Genomic DNA, 11,330 nt, shown 5'->3' on the forward strand with positions numbered 1-11,330 from the left:
GAGCTTCAATCCACTGGTTCACTCCCCAAAAATATTGCAATGGCCAGGCCAAATCTAGGAGCCAGAAACTTCCTCCAGGTTCCACAAGCAGCGCCCCAGGACGTTGGGCCATCCTCCATTGCTTTCTTAGGCCATGAGCAGGGAGCTGGAGGGGAGGTGGACCAGCCAGGACTCAAGCCACCACTTCAATGTGAGATGCTGGCATCGCGAGTAGCACTCTTCACTTGCCATGCCACATCAGCCGCTGTGTTTAACCTGTTAAGGAAGTGGTGATAACTTTGTGTGTGTGCTTTTCTCAGTAACACAGATCATGTTAATTTTCAGGAACTGTTATATGTTCTTTGGATATATGATTTTGTAAAGTTTGTGGAGTTGCTAAATCAATTAACCAATTAAGATTAAATTTTGCCAATTAAAAAATCCTAATTAGTTCTGTTAGGCACTTATGTTACTCCCAACTTTCATTAATTTTCTTAAAGATTTATTTATTTTTATTGGAAAGGCAGATATACAGAGAGGAGGAGAGACAGAGAGAAAGATCTTCCATCTGCTGATTTACTCCCCAGTCAGCTACAATGGCCAGAGTTGAGCCAATCTGAAGCCAGGAAACAGGAGAATCTTCCCAGTCTCCCATGTGGGTGCAGGATCCCAAGGCTTTGGGCTGTTCGCGACTGTTTCCCCAGGCCACAGTCAGGGAGCTGGATGGGAAGTGGAGCTGCCGGGATTAGAACTGGCGTCCATATGGGATTTTGGGGCCTTCAAGGCGAGGACTTTAGCCACTAGGCCACGCCGCTGGGCCCTGATGCTCTTTCTTGCTCTCTCCTCTTCTCTTTCTGTGACTCTGCCTTAAATAATTTTTAAAAAATAAAAAAAAAAAGGTTGATCATAAGCAGCTCCATATGACCCAGCAGTTCCACTCCTAGGCTCCTAGGTATATGGACTCAAGAGATGTTAAAACAAATTCCACACAAAAACCTGTTACACAGGCTCACAGGCACGGTGTTCATAACGCCCAAACCACCAAACACAATGTGGCACATGCAATCGATAAAACATTACTCAACATTAAAAAGGAATTCAGTGTAAGATGGTGAAAATGTTCTAAACATGGGACCAGCTTTGGGGTACAGAAGGTGAAGCCAACACCTGCGGGTGTCAGTATGAGTCCCGGCTACTCTGCTGCTGCTCCAGCTCCCTGGGAACCGGCCCGGGGAAGCAGCCAGGCCTCGCCGTCCCCGTGGGGCCCAACTCCCGGAGAAGCAGCAAGGCCTCGCCGTCCACATAGACCCAGCCCCCCTCAAGGCCGCCCACTGCCTTCCTCCACCTTCACTGCTTGAGGAGGCCCCTCCGGAACGTCCCCTGGCGTCCGCCGCAGCCTTCCCGCCAAAACCCACGTCCAATCCGAAGCGCCCAAAACCCACTGACAGAGCATCGAGCCAATTGGGAGGAGGATCTGGAACGTTGGCCCGCCCTCAAAGAACTCCCGACCAATGAGTGCCCCGGAATCCTCGAACAAACCCCCGTGAAGTGCGCGCGCGGCAACGAGCTGCCGTTGGGCGCGCGAAGTCGGCGGCGGCAGTTGAGGTCCGGTAGCGGCCTTGGGCGGCAGGCATCGGGCAGCGGCGGCGGCGGAGCTCACTATGGTAAGGTCCAGGGGATGGCCCGGGGTCGGTGGGCACAAGGGTCTGCTCTTTGAAAGGATGTCCCCCAGGAGGGCCTGCTGGGGGCCGGTGGGGCCAGAGGAGCCAGCGGAAGGACACAGGGGGTGTACGGTTGGCTCCGGAGGACGCGGCCTGGCGTCCCCGGGGTTTTCGCGCGTGAGGGCCGGGGTGACCCAGCGCAGGGCCGGGGCGACCCAGCTGAGGGCGGGTTGGAAGGTTTGCAGGGTGAAGGGAGTCCGAAGCGGCTGGTCAGCTCCCCCCTGGGAATCGCCTGTGGTGAGGCGCTGTGAGGTGGCCAGAGTTGGGAGAAGAGAGTTGTTATTTTTGTTATTTTTTAAAAAAATTCTTTCTGTCGTGCCTTTGGCGCTGATTGAATTGAAGGGGCAGGTGGTGAATTTCTGGAAGAAGCCGTGAGTTCTGAAGACGGGGCGGAGTGCTTCTCCAGCTTTCTCGCACACAAGGGCCTTTGTTTTCTGTGGGTGATAGCCACGGCCGTTTTCCATATTGGACATTTCCCTTCTTCCCACCGAGCAGCCCGTGAAGCTGGCGCCCATCCCGGAGTGAGTCTTAAAAAAGCGTACTGAGGTTTAAAAAGGTTTCCGTTTTTCCAGTTTAGTTGAAGAGCAGAGAAAGTGATTCCCTCTGCTGATTCACTCCCCACAAATGTCCACAATAGGAGGCACTGGGCCCGGCCTGAAGCTAGGAGCCTGGTTGGGTGGCTACCCCCTGGTCTCTCCCAGGGGTGGCAGGGCCCTAAGCCCTGGAGCCATCACCCTTGCAGGGTGCCCATGAGCAAGATGTGGGATGCCCAGTGGTATCTTCAGCGCTGTGTCAAGAGCCTACTATAAGAAGCTTTGAAAATGCTTATTTTTTTTTAAGATTTATTCATTTTTTATTACAAAGTCAGATCTACAGAGAGGAGGAGAGACAGAGAGGAAGATCTTCCGTCCGATGATTCACTCCCCAAGTGAGTGCAATGGCCAGTAGTGCGCTGATCTGAAGCTGGGAACCTGGAACTTCTTCCGGGTCTCCCACACGAGCGCAGGATCCCAAGGATTTGGGCCGACCTCGACTGCTTTCCCAGGCCACAAGCAGGGAGCTGGATGGGAAGTGGAGCTGCCGGGATTAGAACCGGTGCCCATATGGGTTCCCGGCACATTCAAGGCGAGGACTTTAGCTGCTAGGCCACGCCGCCGGGCCCCTGAAAATGCTTATTTTAAAGCAACGCATGGGAGCATAAATAACACCTAGCCAAGCTGAAGAATCCCAGCCTTGTCAGTTATTGTTTCAAGTAAAAACGATGTCCCTCAAACAAAAGTGGCTACTTTAGCTTGCAACTCAAAACAGTCGCAGCAATGTGTTTTCTGATGAACCACATTGGGACCCAGTGCCCAGTAAGATCTATCGATATATTTTAAAAGCCATAGAGAGTTCTTCCATCTGTTGGTTCACTCCCCAAATAGCTGCAGCGACCGGCCAGGGCTTGAGCCGGACTGAAGCCAGGAGTCCGGAGCTTCATCTGGGTCTCCTACAGGGGTGGCAGGATCCACGTATGGGCCATTTTTTGCTGGCTTTCCCAAGCCACCAGCAAGGAGCTGGATTGGAAGTTGAGCAACAAGAATATGAGCCGGTACCCATCTAGGTTGCCAGTTCCACAGCCAGCAGTTTTACTGGCTGTGCCACAATGTTGGCCTCCCATTTTGGTGGACTTTGGAACTCATTATTCAAAGAGATAGTCTTACCAGGGGCTGACGTGGTGATATAGCCAGTTAAGCCACTGCCTACTGCACCAGCATCTCAGATGGGTACCAGTTCGAGTCCTGGCTACTCTACTTCTGATCTAGCTTTCTACCAATGTGCTTGGGAAAGCGTAAGATGACCAAAGTGCTTAGACCCTTAATATTCACATAGGAGACCCTGGAAGAAGTTCTGGCTCCTGGCTTCAGACTTTCCCAGCTGCAGCCCTTGCAACCATTTGAGACGTGAGCCAATAAATAGAAGACCTACCTCTCTGCCTGCCTGTCTCTGTGTAACTCTGCCCTGCAGAGTTTTTGTTGAAAATTTTTCTGTGGGAAAGGCATATATACAGAGAGAAGGAGAGAAAGATCTTCCATCTGCTGGTTTACTTCCCAAATGGCTACAATGGCTGGAGCTGAGCTGATCTGAAGCCAGGAACCATCTCTGGGTCTAACATGCAGGTGCAGGGGCCCAAGGTTTTGGGTTATCCTCTACTGCTTTCCCAGGCTATAAACAGGAAGCTGGATCAGAAATGGAGCAGCCAGGACATGAACTGGCATCCATATGGGATGTTAGCATTTGTGGGAGGAAAATTAGCCAGTTTAGCCATTATATTGGCTTCTTAAAAAAAATTGAATTAAAAAATATTTTTTAAAGGATCCAATGTGTAATCACTGTGTGTACAAGAGCTTCATGTGTATTTCTCATATTTTGAGAGTAATCTTTGGTCACTTCATCAAAGAGATGCATGAATCAAACTTACTTTTCACTCTGAGTACATAGGAGGGGGAGTGATAGCACTGTCATGACACGCCACGTCACCAACAGTTTTACTCGTGGCCTTCAGAGCAGAGGACTCAGGCAGAAGGGTTAGTGATGCTGCAAGATCCCACTGAGCAAGCAGCGTGTCTGGGCAGGAGATCATTGAGGGGAAGGTTCACGGGTGTGGAGAGACAGGGCTTTGTTGTAAGGTAGTTAGGGAAAGCACAGGAAGGGATGCTTGGTAAGTCGGGAAGAAGGCCAGCTGCCAAAAAATGGGAGAGTTTGTTCTGGAGTTTGAAAAGGGCATAGAGGAAGTTTCAAATTTGGAAAGAAAAAATATTTACTTTCATTTTATTTGAAAAGCAGAGAGAAAAAAATATGAATGTTCCACCTGTTTGTTCCCCAAATTCCCAACAGCCAGGATTAGGGCAGGCCACACCTAAGTGAGCAGCAGGGGACCCAGGTGCCTGAGCGACCACCTGCAGCCTCCCAGGGCATGGAGTGTAGCTGGGCTTCATTCTAGGAACTCTGTTAAAGGCATGTGGGCACCCCAAGCAGTAAACAGCAGCTTAACCACTGTGGCAAATGGATGGCCCTAAATTAAAGCTTAGTAATGAAGTGTGATGTGGAGGGTGTAAGGAAGCTGATGTCACACAGCAGAACAAAAGTTCCATACCCAGCTCTGGGGACAGAATGCAGATTCCTGCTAATGCAAACAGGGAGGACACATGACTGGATTCTTGCCATCCCCATGGGTGGCCTGGGTTGAGCTTCCTGCCCTGGACACTGGGGAGTGAAGCAGTACCTGCAAACCGTGTTTCTCTGATCTCAAACGTTTAAAAGGGAAAGAAACCACAATGTTGTGGTTTCTGTTTAAGAAATAAAAAAATCTAAAATAAGATGATCCAGGTAAGGCCAAATGTGGTCATTAACAAAGGCTCTCTCATGAAAGCAAAGAATAATTTTCCTAGATGTATAAGTTGGTTTTGTCTCTGAATAGAGACGGAAATGGCCTTACTCCTCATCCCCATTTTATATATATATATATATATACATATATATATATATACATACATATATATATATATATATATACATACATACATATATATATATATGTACACACACACACACACATAAAGGAAGGACAGAAATATCTTGCATCTGCTGGTTCACTCCCCAGGTAGCTATAGCAGCTAGAGCTGAGCTGATCCAAATGCAGGAGGCAGTAGCTTTTTCAGGGTCTCCCATGCTTTCCCAGGTCACAAGCAGGGAGCTGGAAGGGAAGTGGAGCAGTTGCAAGGGGAGGGTTAGCCAGTTGAGCCATCACACCGGACTCATCTCCATTTTATACGGGAAGGAATAGGGGGATTTCTACAGGTGAATTCCTTTGCACTGAAGAGGTTCCTTTGAGGGGCTAACATGGTTCAGAGGACCAAGCTGCCAGTAATAACACGAGAATACCATATCCAGTTCTCTGCTAATGCCAGTGGGAGGCCAGCAGAAGATAATGGGTCAAGACTTAGGCCCTGGCCACGCATGTGGGAAACTAGGCTGGAGTTCCTGCCTCCTGGCTTTGGTTCGGCTTGGCTCCAGCCACTGCAGCTATTGGGGAGTGAAACAGTGGGTGGAAGATCTTTGTCTCTCCCTTTCTGTCACTCTGCCTTTCAAACAGATAAAAATAAATCTTTAAATAGTTTCTTTCGGGCCTGATGTGGTAGCCTAGCAGCTGAAGTCTTTGCCTTGAAGACTCCAGGATCTCATATGGGCACCAGTTGTAATCCTGGCAGCCCTGCTTCCCATCCAGCTCCCTGCTCGTGTCCTGGGAAAGCAGTTGAGGATGGCCCAAAGCCCTAGGACCCTGTGCACCCATGTGGGAGACCAGCAAGAGTCCCCGGGGATCCTGGCTTCTGATCGGCTCAGCTGCAGCAGTTGCGGTCACTTGGGGAGTGAATCACCAGATAGTAGACCTCTCTCTTTCTTTCCTCCTCTGTATATATCTGACTTTGCAATAAAAATAAATCTGAAATAATTTCTTTCTAAACCTAAAAGCTTCCTACTGAAATTATGTGGTGAGATTCATATGTTGATCTTAATGTCCCTGTAGATCCTGATGTTTGCTACAAATGCAATAGGAAATAGGGCTTGAACGATTGTAGATTGGAATTCAGTGGCTGAGCACCATAAATTTGGTTTGATCTCTGTAAATGAAGTTTTGGGGTTTATCTTGAAAAAGTGAGAGCAGATATTTGAACAATCAAGATGTCATTTGAGAGCCTGGCGTTGTAGCCTAGTGGTTAAAGTCCTCGCCTTGAATGCGCCAGGATCTAATCCCGGCAGTTCCACTTTCCATCCGGTTACCTGCTTGTGGCCTGGGAAAGCAGTCAAGCGTGGCCCAAAGCCTTGGGGACCCTGCACTGCTGTGGGAGACCTGGAGGAGACTCTTGGCTTGAGATCAGCTCAGCTCTGGCTGTTGTAGCCACTTGGGGAGTGAACCAATGGATGCAAGATCTTCCTGTCTCCTTCTCTTGATAAATCTCATCTGCCTTTCCAATAAAAATAAATCATTTTTTTAAGAGAATCATTTATTTGAAAGAGAGATCTTCCAGCTACAGCTTTGCTCCCCAGATGGCTGCACCAGCCAAGGCTGACCCAGATGAAAGCCAAGAACTTCATCTGGGTCTCATATGGGTGGCAAAGAACCTTCCACAGCCTTTCCTGGGCTTAATTATTAGCAGGGAGGTAGGTCAAAAGCAAAGCATCTGGGACACAAACCAGATGTGATACTAGCTCACAGGCAGCAGCTTTACTGGCTGTGCCACAGTGCTGGCCCTGGAGGTTCATTCTTGATTTCTATGGCCACCAAGTATTAAAATCACGTAACTTTGTGTCATGGAATGCAATTATATTCTAGGGCTAAGTGGCACTTTAGGCGGCTCAGAGCAAGTTAGTGTTCCCATTGGTACAGGGAAGTTGAGAGTCGAGGTAGAAAGGCACCGAAGAAATATTAAATTAGTGTTTTACATGCCACGTGATTGCACCTTGCCTTGACCATGAATGAGTTCTCCGTTTCTGTTCTGGTTCCCAGCGCGAGTGTATCTCTATCCACGTGGGGCAGGCAGGGGTCCAGATCGGCAATGCCTGCTGGGAACTGTACTGCCTCGAACATGGAATTCAGCCCGATGGGCAGATGCCAAGTGACAAAACCATCGGGGGCGGCGATGACTCATTCAACACGTTCTTCAGTGAGACGGGGGCGGGCAAACACGTGCCCAGAGCAGTGTTTGTGGACCTAGAGCCCACCGTGGTGGGTAAGTGCTGGGGCACGGGAGGGTGGGAGCTCCCAGTGTGGCCCCCTACTCCACAGCAGAGTACTGAAGTACAAGTTCATGTGCTGGTTAAGTGAGAAACCAGCAGGTACACATGTGTGTGCGTGTGCGTGTGCGACTCAGCTTCCTGGTGATATAGCCCTACCATGGGAGCAAGAGATTTGCCTGGGGCTGCTGGGGCCGTGGTCAGGCGGCCTCTGTGCAGCCTGTGTGAGCTGGTTCTGTGGTTGAACGTTGCACACGAGGGTCTTGAGCCACATCTTCCACAGAAGGAGATGAGGGTGGAGCATTCACTCGGTTGCTCCAAGCCGGCAGCGGTGGACAAGGAGAGCTGAGGGGAGAGCTGAGTGTCTCAGGAGATGGCAGGGTCACCTGTCAGCCTAGGAGTGGCCCTGGCACTGCCCAGTTGCTGAGGGAGTTGAAATGATCCCCTTGATGTAAGTGGAGGAAGGAAAGAAGAAATGGGTGCCCGTGTGAGGGGGTGAGAGGTACATCAGTGTCCTCCCCAGGATGAGGGTGCTGGTGCTGGTCGGTGAGTGACTCACCTGCCGAGATCCACAGCCTGGGGGTGTGGTGTGGTGTGTGGTTTGTAGGTGAAGACATTGCCCAAAGGATACTTGCCCCCTGGTGGCAGCAACAGGTGCCTCGTGGAGCCGCAGGGTGCCTTGGTGCGGGAGGCATCCGTGTCGGGGGCCTCACACGCCCGGGTCTCTCTGCAGATGAAGTGCGCACAGGCACGTACAGGCAGCTCTTCCACCCAGAGCAGCTGATCACCGGGAAGGAGGATGCGGCCAACAACTACGCCAGGGGCCATTATACCATTGGCAAGGAGATTGTCGACCTGGTCCTGGATCGCATCCGCAAGCTGGTAAGGGGGTGCCCTCCCCCCACCCTGCGCAGCCTTAGCCTGGGAGGGGCAGGACCAGGAGCAGGCCTGAGTCTGCAGAGGTCTCACCCTAAGGTGCATGTTGCACTGTACCTGTGGGTCCTCATCGTGTGCTTTTCTTAGCTGCCATGTGGCCGCCTCGAGACTGCATCAAGTGGTAGGGGCCACGGGACGTGGCAGGACCAGTGGCAGGTTGGGCGAGGCTCACACTGTCTGCTTTCCCACAGGCGGACCTGTGCACGGGCCTGCAAGGCTTCCTCATCTTCCACAGCTTTGGGGGCGGCACCGGCTCCGGCTTCGCATCTCTGCTCATGGAGCGGCTGTCTGTGGACTATGGCAAGAAGTCCAAGCTGGAGTTTGCCATCTACCCGGCGCCCCAGGTCTCCACGGCCGTGGTGGAGCCCTACAACTCCATCCTGACCACCCACACGACCCTGGAGCACTCGGACTGCGCCTTCATGGTGGACAACGAGGCCATCTATGACATCTGCAGGCGCAACCTGGACATTGAGCGTCCCACGTACACCAACCTCAACCGGCTGATCGGGCAGATCGTGTCGTCCATCACGGCCTCCCTGCGCTTCGACGGGGCCCTGAACGTGGACCTGACGGAGTTCCAGACCAACCTGGTGCCCTACCCCCGCATCCACTTCCCTCTGGCCACTTATGCCCCGGTCATCTCGGCAGAGAAGGCCTACCACGAGCAGCTGTCCGTGGCCGAGATCACCAACGCCTGCTTTGAGCCGGCCAATCAGATGGTCAAGTGTGACCCTCGCCACGGCAAGTACATGGCCTGCTGCATGTTGTACCGGGGTGACGTGGTCCCCAAAGATGTCAATGCGGCCATCGCCACCATCAAGACCAAGCGCACCATCCAGTTTGTGGACTGGTGCCCGACTGGCTTTAAGGTAGGCCTGGGAGACAGTGAGCGGTCATCCTGATCAGTGGGCGGCAGGTTGGGAAGAGAGCTTCCCCTATGGCCCTGCCCCGGGGGACACTGGCGTTGTGCATCATGGCCAGGCTTGGGTCATACCTTCGTGAATTCAGAGCGATTGTGTGATGTCTGTCCCTCATACTTTCTGACCCTCACTCACAATGTTTGTGGTCAGACTTTAAACAGCATAGACTGTTAGCTGAGGAATTTTGTTTAGTCACTTTCTGGGTAATAGTGTTACTGTGAGAAACGCAGGTTCCATTTGTTGGGTTGTCAGAACCTCCTGTCATGTGTGTAGAAGTTTTTATTTTTTTAAGATTTATTTATTTTTATTAGAAAGTCAGATAGAGAGGAGGATAGACAAAGAAGATCTTTTGTCCAATGATTTGCTCCCCAAGTGGCCACAACGGCCAGAACTGAGCTGATCCAAAGCCAGGAGCCCGGTGCTTCTTCCAGGTCTGCCACGCAGGTGCAGGGTCCCAAAGCTTTGGCCAGTCCTCAACTGCCTCCCCAGGCCACAAGCAGGGAGCTGGGAGGGAAGTGTGGCAGCTGGAATTAGAACTGGCGCCCCTGTGGGATCCTGGCGTGTGCAAAGTGAGGGCTTTAGCTAACAATCCACTGCACCAGATCATGTGTCTCAGTTTAAATCTGTCCATTTCTACACGTGCTGTGACTAGAAAGCCATCCCACATCCTGTGCTAGAGTGTGTGAATCCGTGGGAAATCTTTGTGATTCTGAGGGATGGAGGTGGCCACCTGCTCATTTCTCTCTGTGTGCGTGAGTGGATGGTCGTAGCGTTGAGCACAGCATGTGTGCCCCCTTCTCTGGTGATGGGACCTGAGGGCCCCTCGCTGCACTCTGCAGCCCTTCTGCCATCTGTCCTGGCCGTCCTGGGACGGCACATACTTGGGCTTGGCTCTGTGGCCTGGTTAGAGCCTCACGTTGTTCTCTCTGCTTTGTCTGGCAGGTGGGCATTAACTACCAGCCCCCCACCGTGGTGCCCGGCGGTGACCTGGCCAAGGTGCAGCGGGCCGTGTGCATGCTGAGCAACACCACGGCCATCGCCGAGGCCTGGGCCCGCCTGGACCACAAGTTCGACCTCATGTACGCCAAGCGGGCCTTCGTGCACTGGTACGTGGGCGAAGGCATGGAGGAAGGGGAGTTCTCGGAGGCCCGGGAGGACCTGGCGGCTCTGGAGAAGGATTACGAGGAAGTGGGCGTGGATTCTGTGGAGGCCGAGGCCGAGGAGGGGGAGGAGTACTGAGAGGAGCAGGCTCCTCTCCGGCTCCCCTCTGCCACATGGCTGCTCCTTCCCTTACAATTAAAGTTTCTGTATCAGTCCAAGCCTGTGTATGTATGCGACGGGGCTTAGGGTCCCAAGGGATTAGATACCACTCTCGAAGTGACTTGAAATGTGGAATATCTTAAAATCAAATTGGCAAGTTTATGAAGTTTCAGGAAGACAGGTTTTTCTCCCCATGGAATAAATGATGTTGGGGGGCTCCTCTGGCTGGGTAGGATCTCATCTGAGGTCTGGCTGATATGGGTCCAACAGGGCCCCGGAATGGTGGGGTCAGATGCCTTGGGCAAGGACTTTTTCGGGGTTGGTATGTGCGGGGAAGGTTGTTAGTGGATTCTGCTTGGTATTCATGGCCACAGCACACACCATGACCTTCCTGCTCCACGGGCTCCTGGAGGCAGTGCCCCACTCCACCACCAGTGGCCCCTGAAGCAGGAATGGTACTGAAAGTGATGGGTGTCACCTGTGTGAGAGGCCTGGTAGCATGGTTAAACAGTCCCAGCAACCCTGGTACCCCATGTTGGAGTGCTGATTCTGGCCTCAGCTGCTGTGCTTCCGCATCCAACTCCCTGCTGGTGCACCTGGGAAGATGGGGTCACAGCCCAGGGCCCTGGGGCCCTGTCACACCTTGTTGCAGGCTCCTGACCTTGTCCTTGCCCAGCCCTGGCTGTTTGGTCAAATGGAGAATGAAGATGGAGGTTTTTTCTCATGTCACTTTGTC

The 11,330-nt window shown here is 52.1% G+C and overlaps 1 protein-coding gene across 1 annotated transcript; it reads left to right on the forward strand.

The window, feature by feature from the left end:
• The first annotated feature begins 1,627 nt into the window (after positions 1-1,627).
• LOC101520486 (tubulin alpha-3 chain) lies at positions 1,628-10,647 on the forward strand. The gene is made up of 5 exons (XM_058656657.1): positions 1,628-1,643; positions 7,249-7,471; positions 8,209-8,357; positions 8,603-9,283; positions 10,277-10,647. Exons 1-5 carry the CDS (start codon positions 1,641-1,643, stop codon positions 10,571-10,573), a joined length of 1,353 nt encoding a protein of 450 aa, XP_058512640.1. The 5' UTR covers positions 1,628-1,640; the 3' UTR covers positions 10,574-10,647.
• Positions 10,648-11,330: the final 683 nt, after the last annotated feature.

This window comes from Ochotona princeps, chromosome 29 (genome assembly GCF_030435755.1).
Source record: "Ochotona princeps isolate mOchPri1 chromosome 29, mOchPri1.hap1, whole genome shotgun sequence".
Classification (NCBI taxonomy): Eukaryota; Metazoa; Chordata; class Mammalia; order Lagomorpha; family Ochotonidae; genus Ochotona; species Ochotona princeps.